Source organism: Hemicordylus capensis, chromosome 3, assembly GCF_027244095.1.
Source record: "Hemicordylus capensis ecotype Gifberg chromosome 3, rHemCap1.1.pri, whole genome shotgun sequence".
NCBI lineage: Eukaryota > Metazoa > Chordata > Lepidosauria > Squamata > Cordylidae > Hemicordylus > Hemicordylus capensis.
In genome coordinates, this window is record NC_069659.1 from 232,280,958 (window position 1) to 232,300,590 (window position 19,633).

General features: G+C 42.4%; 1 protein-coding gene across 11 annotated transcripts in view; it reads left to right on the top strand.

Moving 5' to 3' along the window:
- The window catches only part of COL13A1 (collagen type XIII alpha 1 chain), a 184,874-nt gene that overhangs the window by 94,420 nt on the left and 70,821 nt on the right, over positions 1–19,633 (top strand). For all 11 annotated transcript variants that reach the window (XM_053304228.1, XM_053304224.1, XM_053304226.1 and 8 more), the window contains 6 exons: positions 3,737–3,769; positions 6,152–6,178; positions 14,188–14,241; positions 15,179–15,265; positions 17,319–17,387; positions 19,366–19,389. In XM_053304228.1, the coding sequence (XP_053160203.1) occupies positions 3,737–3,769; positions 6,152–6,178; positions 14,188–14,241; positions 15,179–15,265; positions 17,319–17,387; positions 19,366–19,389 (294 nt within the window). The remainder of the gene's footprint in view (positions 1–3,736; positions 3,770–6,151; positions 6,179–14,187; positions 14,242–15,178; positions 15,266–17,318; positions 17,388–19,365; positions 19,390–19,633) is intronic.

Here is a 19,633-nt window from a genome sequence, read left to right on the forward strand (position 1 = left end):
GAAGAAGGACCAGGAAAAAAATGTTTCGCTGAACAAATGGCATGCCTGTTCCTGTTGTGGGACAATGAAAAATGTGTACCCACAAGATACTATTAAAATTGCTGTGTGACTAGTTAAAATCTTCAGTGCTATATCTGGTGGGTAAATTCAGCACTGTGAAAATGGAAAGACAAAATTTGCCTTTTTACCATGAGACTGAGGTTCAAACTTGTGTTATGTTCTCAGGAATGCAGAGGAATTGCACTAAAATACATGCTTAAGCTTGAATTAATGGCTGTGCTTAAGTTTAAATTCTGGGGCACACATGGGATTTATAGATGTGCAAATTGCAGGACAGAATAAGTGACTGAAGAATTACAAGATTAAGGACTGACATGCCATCTTTTCAATGAAATCCATTCTCCAATATACAGAATATTTATCTGCATACAATCCCTTTCATGTTTCTAGCCCACAGTTACTAAACAGTACTCACATCTGATGCATTTCTGAATGTTTCTTTCACCTGTTATTACATAGAATCCCTGATTGCCATCTTCTGTCCTTGTGTTTTTTAGCTTTGTCCCTGATTTCTGTTTCAGAAAGTTGAGAGGTATGCTCCTTCTCCCTCTTCCTCCATCTGCTTCACACCTCTCCTTGTTTGAATTTGTTTGCGAGCCCTTCTTGGTTATGATCTGATTTGTTTCTCCAAGTAGCCTCTTTGTTGTTCATCAGTTGCACTAAATTCTCCAAATACATTGTCCCGTTTCTAACAGTCTTTCCATCCATTCCCAGCTCTCTCCCTAGTACTTGCTCTTATAATCAGATGTTCTCACCATAGAATCTAACTGATACTAATATTTAGAATGTGAAGATCTTTAGCCTTTGACCCAATAAACAGTCATCTCAAGGCTCATTTGCATAATTGCATTTTTGCATGGGAAATCCTTCCCATGATATCTTTCCCAGAGGCTTTCTTTCCCCTTCTTTCACTGGGCAGATGTTATATATGTGCATGCTGTCCAGTTCTATGAGCTTGTTCCCCACCATCATAACTTATAGTCATCAAACGGGAGTTGCCAAAAATGACTTACTAGAGTAGCCATGATGTTTGCCATGGGAATGCTGCCAGAAACAGCCCTCCTCATGGTGAGGAGGGATAGTAGAGCACATCTCTGCCATAATATTTGTACATACCTTTCACATTGATTGAGCTATGACATGCTTTATCTCCATAGCTCCCATTGGCCATTATAAGGGGTATGTGGAGGCTCACAGAATGGCCATGATGCATGTAATGTGTACCGCTGAACATTCTGGGTTGGACATGGATCTCTTCTCATGGAGAGGCCATTTTCTGTAGTATCCCCATGGAAATCATAATGTGTGCTTCAGCCTTCACTTGGAATTTCTAAGCGTTGATTTAGATTAAAAGCTGAAGTAGTGAAAACCAATAAAGGACAATATTTTTCATGTGCAAAATTGTTATTTTGACTGCTTGGATATATCAGAGAAAGATATCACCATCTCCTGGAAAACTTATGACGCTATGCATTAATAAACCTCACTCTGTGTGGTGTCTTTACCATCTCAACAGTTTGTCTGAATCCACCTTAAACTTGCAATTGCTAAAGAAAGTAATACGTAGTCAATAGAAGTGTAAAGGCAAAAATCTCAGAAGAAATATCTGAAGTGTTCTTCTACATTCTTCAGATGTGATGGTCAAGATGCTCACATTGAATAATCATCAGTAATTTTTATTTCATTTTTGTATATACAAATTACCCAAAAGGATGATAGATGAGAAAGCAGGGGGAAATACCATGAAAATATACTGTGACATTTCAGTCTTCAAAAGGGATATATTTCCTTTATTTGTCACAGTTATTTTACCAAAGAACCAACATACGTGAGTTATTTTCCTGCTATGCAAGGTGCATATGTTTTCTGACATGTTCCATGAATGTTTATTCATAAAAGTGCATCCAGACCAGCACTCTTGTTGCATTCCATTTCATTTAAGCTAAGGTTGGGGCAGGGGGCGGGGGAGTATTGTATTCACTTAAATGATTGTTTTAGCCTTCAGTGTCTTGGTACTAATCTTTATGTGTATCCTAAACATAAAATAATAATGAATTTGCACAATTACAACTGTGTACACAGTTGTATAAACTGTGTTTATACAAAACCACAAACTACTCAAAAATGTGATGGTGACAAGGATATTGCAGATTAACACAATGCAGATTAACTTTTCTTTTAAAAAAATAATAATAAGAGAGAGACTCTGGTAATGGGGGGGGGGGCATATAAGGGCTGGGAAGAAGGATAGTGAAATACTTCTTTATAGACTGCTGGTTTTCAAGTTTCCAGGCCTCAGAGAACTCTTTCCACATTGTTTTGTTTAAAGAATCACCTTGTATTTGCTGAGGAACTTCATTTACCTTACTAAGGAATCTAGGGTGCTTTCTACAGTGCCCTCTCAGTTAATTCGGTACTCCCCCCCCCACCCCAGTTCTATTTGGCCCACATGGACTGAGAAACCCTATAATGCAACCAACCTCCTTTGCAACGGTGCATTTAAGAGAAAGACCGGTAATGGCAGGCAAGCCATTATCAGGGATATCACTTGTCCACTATTACTGATCTTGTTGTTGAGGAACTCCTAAAGGCCAGACTCAATGTGACAGTAGAAGATGGGTTTGTTGAAATGTGGGTCTGCCTCTGTTAAAAATACAATCAGGGATAGGATATGGTTTTAGATCAAAAGAGTCATACAGGTGGAGAGCACCTTCCGCCACCTGCAGCTTATCTCCCTCCAATTTGTGTCCCCATCAACTCCCCCCACCCCACATCATGTTTTACTTAGCCAAGCTCTGACACTGGAAGTGAACTTGGCTGGAAGAGAAGCATTTGAGGAAAGAGGCTAGAAGAATGTAAACAGAAAGCATAATAAGCGTTTAGCTGACCTTGGGGCTATGAACATGCACAAGCAAAACCAGGTTAAGGACCCAGCCCAGTTTTCCCGGCACATGTGAACTGCTGGGAGCTGTGTGGCTCCTGGCAGCGGCGCAATGGCAAATCCACTTAGGGAGCCCACCGCTTGGCCTTGCTTTTGGGCCTGAGGGCACCCTCAAACCAGGCTTAGTGCTTGTGTGTCAGTGCTGTGTGGCTCCGCACAGGACCTACACATGAGTAGCCTCCCGGCCAATACCAGGAGGATCCCTGTAATGCACTGCACTCTCCCGGAGTGAATTATAGGAGTTCCAGGGGCTGGGAAGACACATCCGAGCCCCCGACCCTCCACTCTGCCAATAATAGCTGGCAATTGTCTGGGCAGGCGATATGCATCCAGGATATCAGGATGCATGGAAGGAGCCCTCGATTGTCTTCCGGGGAGGTAAGCAATTTAAGGCTTCCTCCCCTGCAGATCAGAGCCCTTTCTCACTGATCGTGAGAAAGGACTCGTCTGCACTTTTCCCTTTGCTCTAAAAAATAAGCCCCTCACACCCACTCTCCCATCTTATATGTGGTTGAGGAAGACCTGGGTTTAAACAAACATGACTGCTGTCATCACATCTAGTTTGACCCTGATAAATTTCCAAGGCTTCTGGCTTCTGTTCTGTTTTACATTGGTTTATGTGTGCTTTGGGGAAAGAATGATATTTTCAATTTCTGTTTCTCTGAAACCTTTTCTCAAAGAATGCTTCTGTTAATTTGAGTCAAACTGTTCTTGTCTTTCCTTTCTTTCTGCTAGGGGATTCCTGGAATTGCAGTGGCGGGGATGAAGGTTAGTTTTCTATTCAAGTGCGATCTCTTGGAACAAAGGCATGCTTATGAGATATCCCTGCTAACTTGGCAAAGAGGCACCTTTTAACATGGTGATTTTCTTAATTTAGCAGGGGGAGAGTAACTGGCCCTATCCACCCCCAGCATAGTACCTCCAGTGACTGTTGCTGGTGTCTATCTTATGTTTCCTTTTAGATTGTGAGCACTTTGGGGACAGGGATCCCCGCTCTGAGCCATTTTTGGAAGGGTGGTATAGAAATTGAAGTGTCAGCTTATTGCCAAATAGTGATTTATGGGGAGCAAAAAACAAACCAGGAACAATTTAAGTATTTTAATTGGTTTTAAATGGTTCTGAACTGTTTTAAAAATGTTTTTATATTGTTTTAGGCAGCATGTTTTTAAAATGGTGTTTGTTTTTATGTTTTTTAAACTTGTATACCACCCAGAGCTTTTGGATGGGGTGGTATAGAAATGTAATAAATAAATAAATAAAATTAAAGTGTGTCCTCAGAGCTACTTCATAATTATGCAAAGGCAAATTCTGCAGCCAATAACAATTCTATGATATGTCAGAATGAGGGTTCATTGAAGAACAATAGGGAAGCCCTAGGCACATGTGATACAGAGGACAATCTTTTCAACAGAGAGCTTTTCAATAGGGAGTTTGGTTAAATTAGAGCTAAATAAAGATTCCAACAAGCGAAAGACATATGGTGCAGTCATACTTTCTTGCACAAGACACCTAGGGCCAAAATATTATAAATATGTGTAGTAGTAATAATAATGTGCTAAACACTTCATCAACAACATCTAGGTGCATGCTTTTATACTAAAGTAGTAACTGTGTGGAACCTTGATCTACCATCTTCCTGTGGGAAACTTACAATGACAGGTGAGCTATCAGATGAGGAGGGCAGGCTCACAAGTGCAACACTTTGTCCCTTTCATTTATATGGGAGAAGAAATGGAGACACCATTGTGTGTGGGAGGGTGCTAAACTTGCTGCTATTGACTCTAAGTACTACAAATTAAACCTGTTTATATCTGCACAGCTCAAGACCCTGGGTTCTTCTTGGCATGACTTTGGGGGTGGCATTTACAGGGGAGAATTGATAGGTTGGGGGAAAGTATGACCCCAAACCCCTTTCCACCTTTTAATTTTCCCTAGCAAATGCCACTCCATTAACACTGTTAAAGTTACAAGGGAAACATGGGGTTGGGATTAATTCTGTAGGGATTCTTCCATAGACACTGAGGCTATTCACACAACCACTCAAAAGCGGGAAAGGGAGCCCAGCCCGCTTTTGAGTGGTTGTCAGAACTGCTGGGAGCCACGCGGCTCCCGGCAGTTAGCCCACTTTATCCCTCCCCCCCCATTAAATGAGGTTAGTGGAGCGAGCACTCTGCTAACCCTGTTTTGGCGATCGTGAGTTGCCATGGCATGGCAACTCATGCAGAGACCCCTGACTGAGAGGCTTCAACAAGCCTCCCAGCCTCAGAGGTCTCCCCAGAATGCCCCATGCACTCACACAGGGCATTCGGGGACTTCTGGGGGCCAGGCGGCCCCAGATCCCCACCACCCTTACTGTACCAGCTCCATGATGGAGCTGGTAATTGTGTGTTCGGCGGATCTGGCCGTCCAGGGTGAGCTCCCTTCTCGTCTGAGGGGAGGGTGGGCTAAACCCATTCTCCCCACAGAGCCCAGTTGGGCTCTACACATGGATCATATGTAGAGCCTCATTGTATCAGTTATTTATGTGGGGCATGCTTCTCTATTTGAACGTATCTATATACTGGCTTGGGGGTAGAGTCACAGTTTGTTTGTCTGCTCCTTACTTGTTGCTATGAATTCAAACTGAGAAATTTCCCCCCTCTCTGCATAAGAGAGTTAGTCTTTTATTGTTGTCTTAGCCTGTGTTTATTTAGTAATAAATATCAAACTTTTGCTTCCCAGTTAAAGTTGGCTTCTTTAAGTATTACTATTTAATTAAATAGTAATTATTTTTCCTCTATAAGTAATTGAATTACTCTGCAACAAATTCTGCTCTCATATCTGAATATTAACTATTATTGACCCTATGTATTTGTTTTTACAGATTCAATTTGTTTACCAAAAATAAAATATTTTGGTCCAATTAAATTCCGATAGAATTTTGGATTAGTTAATTTCTCATCAATACACACAGTTATCTAGGGTATCAGGTAGTAGAACTCTTAAACCAGATGAAAATACTAATTCATTTAAAGCTAAAGTGGTGCTTTGACATGAAATCTCCTTCAAGAAATGCTCACTCACACTGCCTGTTAGCTCTGGAAAGAAAAAGGTCACCCACCCACCCACCTTCTCTCTCACAGTTTATTTTTCTATCTTTTCCTAATGCAGGGTGAACCAGGGATTCCAGGAACAAAGGTATTTCACTTGAGGGAAAAGCTATCCTAAGTCTGCTTCTTTCTATGTTTTATTTTTAGCTTCTTAAGGACACTTGTGGTGCTCTCTGATCAGTATATGAATGTCTGCCAGTAAAGGTGTTGGATATAAACAACATATTATTCTCTTTTTCTTCTTTCCTTTCCTTTTCTTAGTTTCCTCTTCCTTTGTCATGCTCCATTTATGTCTTAGAGACAGATTCATTTCCCAACTAATTATTTTATTCACTACACTTTTGCTCACCATTCAGACTTTGGTTGCTTCCACACTATGACACTTTAGCACTGATGAGGCATTACTTTTCCACAGTGAGCTGCACGTTAAGTTAAAACTATGGCCACATTTGCAGGTAACGTGGAACCATGGATCCAATGGACCTGCAGCTCCATTCCCTGCTCCCCCCCCCCCGCGCTTTCCTGTCTGAATTCGGGAGACTGCAGAGAGGAGGGGGAACTGGCTGTGCAGACTTCCTTCTTTCATGAAGGACAGCCCACACAGTCAATGACAGCCAGGTTGTCAGCCAGCTTCCTCCCTCATCTCCAGTTGGAGTTAATGCAGTCTGCTTTCAGACAATCTCCCTGAGAGATTTCATGTAGATGTTAAAAGAACATGGCTAACAAGACTGAATCCTGTGAGACACCATAGAACATAGACCAGGGTGTCAAGCAGGAGTCCCCCGAGCACATCTTCTGGAATCACCCCTGCAGGAAGAATTAGAACTACCATAATACTATGCTCCCTAAACCCATCCCTGCAAGGTAATCCAGAAAGATGTCATCTTCAATGGTATTGAGAGCCAGTGAGAGGTCCAGCAGAACTAACAGGGAGATGCTCACTCCTTCAATTCCCAGCATAGGTCATCCACTAGGGCAACCAACCAGTACAGTGTCAGTCCCAAAACTGGATCAGAAATCAGACTGAAAAGGATCCAAAATCCAAATAACTAATTATGTCAATTCTGGATAAAATAACTAGTGTGGAAGCAACCTATATTAGAACTCATATGAAAGTTGAAGAGATGTTCACTGACTTTGTGACTTAAACCCACTATCCTGTGCTCACTGAATATTGAGCTATACAGCTCAAGTTGCTGATCCAAGTTACTGCTTTGTTTTTGCTAAAATGATTACTCAAGGATTTTATCATGAAGTAGCTTGTATACTATGGTGTAGCAGTTGAGACTGAGCTGTGAACCAGACAATCTCCAGTTCAAATTTTGCCTCTCCTACTAACTCAGTAGGTGGCCTTAGACAAATCGTCATCTCAGCTTCAGACCTCCCCTCCCCACCCCCACAAACAAGGGTCTAACAAGGTTGATGTAAAGGTTACAGAGATCATGTATAACCTTTCTCAGTTTGGCTCTCTGATGTTTTCACACACCTCATAAGGTGACTGCTAACTCTTTAGTGGCTCAGATAATGAAGGAACTGACAGTCAGACATATCCTGGTCCTTGGGAAAGAGAAGCACCTTTGTAGAAAGTGAGGTCATTCACACAATCAAAAACTGTGTTCTACCCAGGTTTGAGAGCTGTGTGTGCTTCCAATTTCTGGTTGTGTGGAAGCAAGGTAGGAGGAAAACCTGGGTAGTGTTTCCTCCTACCTTGCTTACTTTCACACAATCCCTTCTACCCAGGTTTGCCTCTTACCTTGTTTCCACACAATCAAAAATTAGGAGCACACACAACTCCCAAACCCGGGTAGAACACAGTTTTTGACTGTGTGAATCACGTCATTCTCTTATGTTTATTGAGCCCTTTTTCAAAAGCAGAGAAAGTTTATTGAGCCCTTTTTCAAAAGCAGAGAATGGGCTCTGATGGAGTGAGGGGAGGAAGCCTAGAAAAGCTTACTATACCTCCTCTGCAGACGAGGAGATCCTTCCCTCTGGGTGGGCGGATCGCCCGCCCAGATGATCACCGGCTGCTGCTGGTTGCTCCAAGGGTCAGAGTGTCAGGACACGTCGTCCCACCCCCTGGAGCTCAAATAATGCACCGCAAATGTGCACAGGACATTATGGAGATTTCCCTTCCCCTCCCTGAGTCTGCTAGCCGTGGCTGCTTGCAGCCACAGCTGACAGAAAATTGCAAAAATGAGGTTAAGAGAACACTCGCTCATTTTAAAGGGAAGTTTCATAGGTGGGTTTGCCCGCTGCGGCACCACAGGGATTGGGCCCAATCCCAGCAGTTCCCATGCATATGCAAAACCAGGCTGGGCTCTCTAGCCTGGTTTTTCACACGCATGTAAATAGCCTCATTGTCTCTCCATCCTTAAGGTGGCTAGCAAGTATGGGAGGGCATGTGCGTTGGTTAGTCTTCTGGCAGGCAGCATCAGCCTGAGGACACAATGCCCAGTCTCTCTTCTTCTGGAGGGTGGCATCAGTAAGGCACATTGCTCAGTCTCTCATTGAACAGGCAGCAGTAGCCTGTGGGCAGAGAGTTGCTCTCTCTACTACATACTGGGACATACAGCAGCAGGTGGGCATATGCAGGAGTATCTGGGCACAGTCTCTCATTCTGTTACTGAGGTGAGCAGCAGCATGTGGACACTGTGGGCATCAGTTTATTTCTCACTGAAATGGGCAGTAGCATGTGGACTGAGAATCAGGAGTGAAGGAGAGTTGGCAGGCAGGCATCCCAGCTGTTACATGGCTTCTGCTAACACAAGTACCTCAGGGTGGCCTGGCACCAAAAGAAGCAGAGATAATGGAGACAAGCCCAGGAATGCTGGCAGCACCCCAGATATAATAGGGTGACAACTTGCAAGAGTGTGCCAGATCTGGGCACAGACTGAGAGGCATATTCTGTGAGAGGCAAATTGGCAGGCTGAAGGTGGCAGAATAGTAGCCATCACTGGCATGTTGCAGGGTTTCAGTTTTCAGCATGTGCCCAAAGGGGCCAGATTGGAACAGAGTGACACCAAACCAGATTGCAGCTGGGCAGCACAGGAGCAGTAGAATGTGGGAAAGAAGAGAGACTGGCAGGAGTGGCCACCTTTTGGTTAGAAAAACTTGGTGTAGGAACAGGGTATGTGAGTTGGAGTTGCAATTCTTACTCTGGACTTGGCAGTCTGCCATCACCCCAAGTCAGAGAACAGCCTGACAGCTCCACCAATTGAAGGTTAACCTTCAGGAGCAACAACTGCTGAGATCAGGAAAGACAGAAGATAGGGGACATTTTCAAATGTAACAGGGAAGCGGAGTTGGAGGGGCCAGAGGTTTCCCTACCTACATCCGAATGCATGCAACTCTGGTTCTGTTTCTTCAGTGTCCCGAGGTTTTGCTCTGAAGACTCCAGTTGGAGCCCTCAGTATGTAATGAGTTTCCCTGCTCAAAACCAGGGTTTTGAGGTTGCATTCCGTCAGACCAGAGTTGAGGGAGGAAGCTCCTCCCTCTCTGTGTGCATGATTGACTGTGCAGGCTGTCCTTCAAGCAAGAAGGAAGACTGCACAGACAGTTCCCTCTCCTCTCTCGCTGACTGCAGAGAGGACCCTCTCCATTTCGTCTGAATGTGGACAGGAAATCGGGGGTGGGGGAGGGGAATGGCAGGTCCATTGGACCTGCGGTTCAGCATTACGTACGAATGTGGCATGGGGAATATACAGGAACAGACAGACTGAGGGCGGAAGAAGGTGAAAATGAAAATAAAAAATTGCCATTGAACCATCAAAACTAAGGAGGAAGAAATGAAACACAGAGATAAAACGTAAAGATAAATGGGCTTTGGAATGGGGGTATGATTTGGGAAGCAAACACTGGATGAAAGCATCTACCAAACATTCTGCACCCTGGATTAGAAGCAGACAAGAGTTCAAAGCCTGACTAAAATGAAATTGACCACTTTCATTTTAGTTAATGCAATAACTAAAACGAAATAGAAACCCCTAAAATCAACTCCTTTGAGAGAGCATTTATTGGACAAGTAATTTGTCTAAGGCATTTTTAGCAAATTACCTGGCCTGCCTGATCTGCAAATGCATTTGGTCTGGATTTTTCCCTGAACTGGAAATTGCCCCAGGTACATTATAACATAGTATTGCTGTCAGGGCTGGACTGAAGTTATTTGATCCCAGCATTTTGCTGAAATTTTAACAAATTTAGTTTGTTTGACAAGGTTAGAAACCCCTGTCAATCTTGTGGGAGGACCCATGAAAGTTTCGCAAGTTTTGAGGTAGGGCAAGGAGCTTACCTAAGGCAACAGTGGCAATGATTTTATTGCTTAAGTCCAAAAGGCCTGCTGCCTCTGTGGGCGGCAGTGCTAGAACCACTTTCTGACAGGTGGCAGCTTTTTCGGTCTTTAGCAAGAAGATCCTCCAAATTCACAGAAGTTCCATGGGTCCCGCATGAAAGTTTTGAAACCCTTCCCCCATTTTTGCCACCCATGAAATTATCAGCAAAAATGGAATGGTGAGTTTTGGACCAGCTCTCATTGCTATGTTAGAAGTTGTGAAGCAGAATTCCATATTTCCACTTCCAATTCTGCAAAAAAAGTATTTGAATATAAATGTTGTGAGGCTGAAATCAAAGCTGTTATACTTGTCCTTTCCATACGCTCAAAATAAATGATGTTTGCCATTTAGTTTCTTTATTTTCCCTCTCCTTTTATTTGGTTATACCCTGTTGCTGCAAGAAATTATCCTCACTAATTACCTTGCTGAAAAGTAACAGGACAAAAAAACATACAGTACACAAACACATGCACACAGAGTTGAAAATTGGTGGAATATTCAAAGTGCCATAGGAGAAACACCATAAAGTATGTCACAATTTTAAAAGCTGTTTAACTCCCTGGCACTTTTCACATTTCATTATTAATACCTGGGATCTATTTATTGTTTTGCAGTGCTCAAAATACTTCATGTACATTATCTTGTAATTCTTGAGGAACTGTTGCTTTCTTAGGGCTGCGTAGTTAGTTCATAGCAGAGGTGAGATTTGAACCAGTTACCAGGGACTTTCCAGTTCAGCTCAGTTTCCTATGCTACACCAAAGTAGAGGTGATGTATTAGCTCAGGTGGGACAAACTTTGTGACCCATTTCCCTCTCTCACCCTACAAAACAAACTCTGTATCTCTCTTTTGGGGGGCATGGGATTTTTCCTAGTGCGGGGGAATGCTTCAGTTTGTTATGTTATGCATGGAGGCCACCAGACATGTGTAACAGACATTATTCTCTGTTTCTCTTTTCTTACCAAAAAAAAAGGGAGAACGTGGAGTTGCAGGGAAGATGGGGCCCCCAGGTTTGCCAGGGAAAAGGGGGCAGAGGGTAGGACATTGTAAAATGCTTGGGCTTGGTTGCTGATCTGCATTGCCTTATCCACCAACCCCATCCCTGGTCAGTTTACTTTAAACTGCATTTTCATGGCTAGGAAAAATGCTTTTATTGCACTACTTGCATGTGTGGAGTGTGCTGTGTGTGGCCAAAACATACTCAAAAAACCAAGCAAAACATTTGTTCTTAAAGGCATGCAATAAATAAGAATGTTTTGGGGTTATATAATTTAATCCATGGTAAGTCAATCAAAGCATCACTTTTTAGAATATGCAGAACATTTACATCCTTTTCAAAGAATTACAGTGATCACAATCCAACAAAGTCAGGCATCTTTAAACCAGGGGTGGGCCTTCCAGGAGACAAAGTATACCTTGCATACAGAAATGGATTGGAAGTGGTTTCATGGGGTTCTGTTCTAATGTACCTGTGCCTCTCCCACTTGAGCTCTGAATAAAAAATGGTTCTGTACATTTCAAGCAGGAGCCAACACTTCATGGCACTGATCAGCTGCCCCCTCATTTTTTTAATTAAAAAAAATTAACAGCATATGGCACTAAATAACTATCCTTTCCATTATGTCACCAAGAAACTGTTTTATAGCTGCTCCCCTCATATGCACAAAGAAAACTAGATAGATCTAAAGTAAAGTAAAGTGTGTTGTCGAATCGGTGTCGACTCCTGGCAACCACAGAGCCCTGTGGTTGTCTTTGGTAGAATTCAGGAGGGGTTTACAATTGCCATCTCCTGTGCAGTATGAGATGGTGCCTTTCAGCATCTTCTTATATTGCTGCTGCCTGATATAGATGTTTCCCATAGTCTGGGAAACATACCACTGGTCTGGGAAACATACCAGTGGGGATTCAAACCAGTAACCTCAGGCTTGCTAATCAAATCATTTCCCCTCTGCGCCATTCGGTGACTAGATAGCTCTAACTAAAGGTTTATTCAGAAACAACTCCATTTTCTCCTTTTCCTTCTCCCTTCCCTCCCTTTTCCTTTCTGACTCCACCCCACACACTCCCTTCAGGATCCCCACAAACAGCAAAACACAAAATCTAACTAGATAGAATGCAACAGAAACCATTTCCCCAGTCACTGGAGCATTTTTGCACTTTCCAGGTTTACTTTTTAAAAAATTAATAAGTTGACAAATAAATGTCTGGACATTTAAACAGTGCTAATAATAAATAAATAAATTAATAAATATAATAATAATAATAATAATAATAATAATAATAATAAGAAGAAGAAGAAGAAGAAGAAGAAGAAGAAGAAGAAGAAGAAGAAGACATCACCTGCATAAAGCATGGTGGGAAGAGCAAGACTGACAGCTGAATCAGTGTACAATCCACCAAGCAGTTCAGTGGCAAAGCCAAGCTGAAGGCCTTGCACCTAGCTCTGTTTTTATAACACTATCTCTCTTCATCCTTGGAATATAAAATAGGATGCACATAATGGGAGGACACAGGGATTCAGTAGGGTGCTGATACATTAGAATATTTATCAAGTGATGTAATCATTGCTGACCTAAAAGATGACAAACTCCATACTACTGATTGGTATTAGCTCTAGCTACAGTTCATTAGCTCTTCATTTTCCCAGTCTAATTTGAAAATAGCATTCCGCTTAATGGCTTGTGTGCACTTTGAAATAGGCCAGCTCCAACTTCCCTTTAGGTAGTAGATGAAAATAGTCATATGAGTGCAGAACCTTTACCTGTGGTCATAGTATTACTGGCATGGCCTTGTGCATTCTGTTCATTGTGCATGTGTACCAATGTGAACATAAAATGTAGTTATCTGGAACAAAACAGAAGTTGGCCTCTTGGGAATTTCAACTTTCACTATTTATTTGAAAAAGCTATCTTAATTGTAGAAAACAGAGAGAATATAACTTTGAATGCAGACACCAGAAGGTTGGCAGAGCTTTCAGTGGTCAAAGAATGTGGTTCTAGTGGCCAGTGATGAGGTCCCTGTTCCTCATCTGTGGCTAGTTTTTTTACCACTTTGATCATTCTACCCTCCTTCCCTCAAACTCCATGCACTGACTTTCCTCTATTCTCCTCTCTTTTTAGGGCCTATTCTCATGACCACTTCAGTGAATAGTTGCCATAGAGAAAAGCCTGCCCCTGGTGACTCTTTGACCAACTTCATATTCTACTTGAATGGTGGTGTAGCCATTCTCCCATGGTTTTTCTCATTTGATGCAGAGTAACATGAAACTTTCACCCACTTGGCTAGGGAGCATAGTGTGACATATGACACTAGTGACACTCACCCCATTAAGAAGTGTGTCACTAATACAGTTTATATCCACTGATTCACCCCAACCATATGATCAGAATTTGCCAGGAGTGGTCTCTCCCTGAAGTCCATGGAAAGATTCTTGAATAAAAGGTTTCAAGACTATAGTTTTATAGTAACCTTTATTATTGCTGCTTCTATTATAGACTGGCCTTTTACCAAAATTAAATTATTTTTAGACAAATAATATAATGACACAGGATCATGCTATGATATTGAACCAAAAGGCAAAAATTATGTACTGCTGGGAGAAGCAGGTTGTGCCTGTCTTAACCTTCTTCCAAAAGGCAGAGAGAACAGGAATGAACTTTTTATATGTTTGCTGTGTTGTGCTTGTACATAGATTTAAGACCATTCAGCTTCAATAAGTTAAACAAATATTTTGAGTCAGTATCTGACCATATCTGTATTTCACCAACAGGGTGAGAAAGGAAAACCTGGTGAACTAGGGCCTCCTGGAACCTTGGGACAGAAGGTTTGTTTTGTTACTTCAGTAGGGGAAGCAGGGAGTACCTCATTTGATGCATTTTCCACTAGTACAGAAAAATGTGCATTGTGCTTCTTCAGGCTGACATACTGAGAATCAAATTGGGTACCTCCTAAACCAAACAGCTGTTGACAGAATAGACAGGAATTTGGCTGGTGAGAAAGATTTCACCAACCTTATTTTTGTTTATCACAAAGTTATCTCTGAATAAACCCACATCTTTGAGCCTATGAACCAAGGCACACAGGAAATGATGCCATTCTGCTTTGATGATATCAGCTACCACAGTGATAAAACTGTAAAGGACTACATTGAACCAGGTTTCACTGATGTACTGTAGATATGCTCTGCAAAGAATCTTGAGTAAACTAGATTGTTTTCAGTCATTTGAATTCCAAATTATATTGTGCTTACTAGACACATAACAAAACTGGTGCCATGGTGGCTGTTTTGGGACTAAATTTATTCCTTCATGTTGAAGCCATCAGCACAAGTGATTACCACAGCATATCAAAAAGACAGTGTAATTATGATATGGGATATCTGTATGAGAAAATACAAAAAGTCTTATAGCACCATAAAATTGGCAGACTTATTGTTGTGTAAGCTTTCATGGACTAGAGCCTTCTTCACAAGCATTTATATCACAAGAAATCTGTTAGTCTTCCTTTTTTGTTTTTCCTATAACTTACAAACAGAACTGCCTGTCTAGAATTAGGAGGAAATATTATTGAGCAAGTGGCTAGAGAAAGATTATTTCTCTAGTAAGAAAATTTCTTACTAGCAAAACTTTCTCAGTACAGTACAAAACTTTCTCAGTATAGTACAAAAAGGGAGATCATTCATCTGCCCGCTTCACCCACCCATTAGAATGCCTTGTTATATAATAACCAATTGGCCATTGTTCATTATTTTGTGTGTCTAGGGTGAAAAGGGAGATTCTGGCAATGCACTTGGAGGAGGTAAAGGGGAACCTGGGCCACCAGGATTACCTGGGCCACCAGGACCAAAGGTAAGCAAATTTACCCTTTTATAGACATGTAGAACTTATGAAGAATATTTCATAATGGGTTTTCATTTGCCTTTATTTTTGTGCACTTACAACTGTGCTTTGTGAGGTTTTCATGTGAAGAATGCCTTCTCCTACAGAGTATTCACTTTGTTATATTTAAGCACTGAAGATCAGTAAATAGCACTTCCAACAGGGAAATAAAACCTGCTCCTGTAGTGTCTTCAAACTAGAAATTGGTCAAAACTACCTGCCTGCATTTACTACGCCCAAGCTGTGTGGCTCGGGTAAACCAGCAATTGTCTAAGGGAAAGGTAAGGTCAGTGCAGCCTCCCCGGTTAGGTGATTGACAGGTTTGGTGATTGACATTCTGTGCAGTCTCACGGTGGGGTGGTAAGGAGTGCTAGTCTTGTGGTAGCAAGCAAGAATTGTACCCTTTGTAAGCAGAGTCCACCCTAGTTGCATTTGAATAGGAGAGTCCAGGGAGATATGTGTGAGCACTGTAAGACATTCCCCTCGGGGGATGGGGCAACACTGGGAAGAGCATCTGCATGCTTGCATGAAGAAGATTCCAAGTTCCCTCCTTGGCATCTCCAAGATGGGGCTGAGAGAGACTCCTGCCTGAAACCTTGGCAGTCTGTGTAGACCAGACTGTCTACACAGACTGTCTACAGCTACTGTGTAGACCATACTGTCGCTATAGTGGAGAAAGAGCTCCGTTCTTGCAAAGAGGCACTAAGCTAACTACAGATGAAGCTTGGCTCACAATGTGGGCAGAGAGGGAGGAGAAGTGGTTTTCACTTCTCTCCCATCCCCACAAAAACTCTTTTTGTGTCCAGGAATCTGTCTGTGAGGGCTATGAAGCCCTCACAGACATATTCCTTTTCATGAAAAGGGCTTTTGCAGGAAGAGGAGAGATGCAAAAATCATTTTCCTCTCTCCTCCTCTTGTGCTGGCCTGAGAGTCAAGGAGTCTATTCTCACGAGTGAGCAAAAGGGAGCCCAGCCCGGTTTTGCTCACTCATGGGAACCACCGGGCTTGAGTGTGAGCCTGGTGGCTCCACAGCAGCAAGCCCGCCTAAATAGCCACCCTCTTAAGTGAGGCTAATGGAGCAAGCGCTCATTTTGCGGATCAGAAGACACACTTGCAGGGGGTGGGGGTCCCAGAGCTCCGGGCAAGGCGTGGGCCAAGGGAGGATTGTCTGCGGGGAGGTAAGCGCTTTTGGACTTCCTCCCTGCAAAGGAGGGTAGCCCTTCTTACTTGATCGTGAACTTCAAGCCTTGGCTGCAGTTCATCTAGTGACTCTTTCTGAGGATGGAGCTCTTGCTCCACCTTTGTAAAGCTGCGCAAAATGACAACCAGTATCATTGTCAGCGCCCTATAGACTATGCTTCTTTTGATTTACAGTACATTTTCCCTCCACAGGTATAATTGGTCTGCCTGTAGGTTGCACAGCAGAAATGATTCAAAGCATCCAAATTAAACTGGCCATCATAATTATATTAAGAAGCCCATCCATATGCAAATATAGGAACATAGAAAGCTGCCATCTAGCTCAGTATTGTCTTCACAGACTGGCAGTGGTTTCTCCAAGGTTGCAAGCAGGAATCTCTCTCAGCTCTATCTTGGAGATGGCAGGGAGGGAACTTGGAACCTTAGATGCTCTTCCCAGAGTGGCTCCATTCCTTAAGGGGAATATCTTACAGTGCTCACACATGTAGTCTCCCATTCATAATCAACCAGGGCAGACCCTGCTTAGCTAAGGGGCCAAGTCATGCTTGCTACCACAAGACCAACTATCCTCCAATAATTGTGCTTAACATCAATATGCTGAGATATTGTCCCTGTGAGAATTGTATATGTAAGCACTGATTTGAAAGTGGTTGTCATAGAATATTGGCAAGAATCTAAAAATTGTTCCAATGCTTTTTTTAAAATAAAAAGTTCTACACCTAATTTCTCACAGTTTTGTTAGAGAAACCACCTATGTTCCAGTCATCGCTGATCTAGATGGAGATTTCAGGGTTTAACTGCATACACTATTTATTTTTTTCAGGGTCCCAAAGGGGAACCAGGAAAGAATGAAATGGTGGGTTACAATGGCAATATCAATGAAGCTTTACAGGTAAGCAATAACACATACAGCCTATGTGTTAGGCTGGGGTGGCAAGTGGGGTGGCCCTGAAGCCAGGAGGCTTGTTGTAGCCTCCTAGTTGGGGTTATTGTGTGTCACCACAGCACAGAGCTGCACCACAGTAGCACATGATCAACTAGATGGGGTTAGCGGAGCATTCACTCTGCTAACCTCGTTTAAGGGGAGGGGTATTTTGTGCAGTTTGCTGCCGGGAGCTGCATTACTCCTGTGGCAGCACGCAACCAGGAGGAACTGGGCTAGGCTTCCATTGCCCGGTTCCTCCTGGTCGTGAGAACAGCCTCAATCTTTTGCAGGAGTTATACAGGCATATTTTTAAAAGATTATTTTTTTCCTCTGAATAAATATTTCAGATGTTTCAGTTTAGTCCATGGTAGCTACAACAGTCTTTTAATACCCATACAATAGTAGGAGCCAGTAAAGAAGACTGCTTGCAATAATTATATTTTAATAAGAACTCGACTCTTTGAATTACTTTTTCTCCTATTGAAGATCTTACTTTAGCTTAGAACACATTGGGATTCCTGTCCGCTTAAATTCCATTTTCTGCCTGTTATTGACTTATTTTTCATTACCATGGAAGCTATTTCTGTAAGCTATCTATCTTGGTATGAAAGTGGAGGGATAGGTTTAGTATGGCCTGATGATTGATGGAGTCAGTGGCTTACATACTACGCAGTCAGCTGCACACCCAAGAGGGTTGCAGACTTGTTGCTTCCAACCCACTCACCAATCCATCTGTGATCCTAACAATGATGAAGGTGCCTCTGTGTGACTGATGTGCTGCATCAGAGCAGCTCTAGCCTACTTCCATCATTCCCTATAGCAGTCAGTTGCAGCTGCTCTGATATAACGTGTCAGTCACAAGGAGGAGCCCTGCCATCATTAGGAGTGCAGATGGACTAAGGGCGTAACTATAATAGGGCAAGGGGAGACAGTTGTCTGGGGGCCCACTGCCTTGGGGGGGCCCCCAAAGGTAAGCCACATGACTGACTCCCCAGCTGTGCACCCGCCCGGGCTTCCTTCAGTCGTATTCATCCTCCGAAATTGATGTGAGTGTTAAGACCTGGAGCTACCAGAACAGCAAGTCTTTCTCTTGTACCATTAAATGACTTGCATTGTCCACAATTTATAAAACCTTTAAAAAAATAATTTAGGATGATGTTCTATTGTGGCTCATAGGATGGATGGATAGATAGATAGATAGATAGATAGATAGATAGATAGATAGATAGATAGATAGATAGATAGATAGATAGATTTTACTATGCTTTTTGTTACCACTATTCAGCCTCATTTAAGATTTCTTTACCTCATGAGCTGAGCTTCAGTGAGGAGGGGCATTTTAAAATCTTGTCTCTGAGCCCACTCCAACCTTGCTACGCCCCTGTGAGTGAGGCAGCAGCAGCAAGTCTACAACCCTTTTTGCGTGCATGGCTCTGACAGTATATAAGCCAGTGAACACTAATAGGAAATTCAGCTCTCTTTCTCTAAAAGTCATATGGGAGTGATTTGAGTCATATCGTCTCAGGATGGTAGAGGCTATTCGTTTGCCCTGCATGAGTCTGTGATTATATGTGTAAGTAAAGCTACAAGAAAGTTGTTTCTGGATTTGACTGGGAATAAGTGCTGGATTTCAGAATATTGCAGTACTATAATACTGCTTTGGGATTTGTGCTGCCCAACTGAATGCTTGCTTCTATGTACCCATAATGCCTGCTCAACTTGTACGTTTGACATAAGATTTCAAGATTCTCTTCACCAGAGAAAACTTACCTATAAATGCTGTTTGGGTTCCCAGTGCTCAGGGGAATAAAACCTTATATTTCACATTGATTGTGATTTCTTCTTTTTAGTGCATTGCATGAAAATTAGTTTTGTGCTGAAATAAATGTACTGTCTCTAAAAGAAACTGTAGCTTCCAGTATATACTGTACTTTTCTTCTTCCAGGAAATACGAACTTTGGCTCTCATGGTGAGTTCAGCTTTTCCCCCTATATTCACTGTGGTTCCAAGCTTATAGTCTGAAGGCATATGATGTAGCAATCTTGTTGAATCTAAGCAGGTCCAGGTCTCCCTGGTGCCTTAACGGGAGATTGCCTGGGAACCTTGTGTATACTTTCTTGAATTCCATTACAGAAGAAAGGTGGGATGTGTTGCAGAGTATAAGTGATTACATGGGAAGCTTACTTTAACTGAGAAACAAGAGTTTGATATGT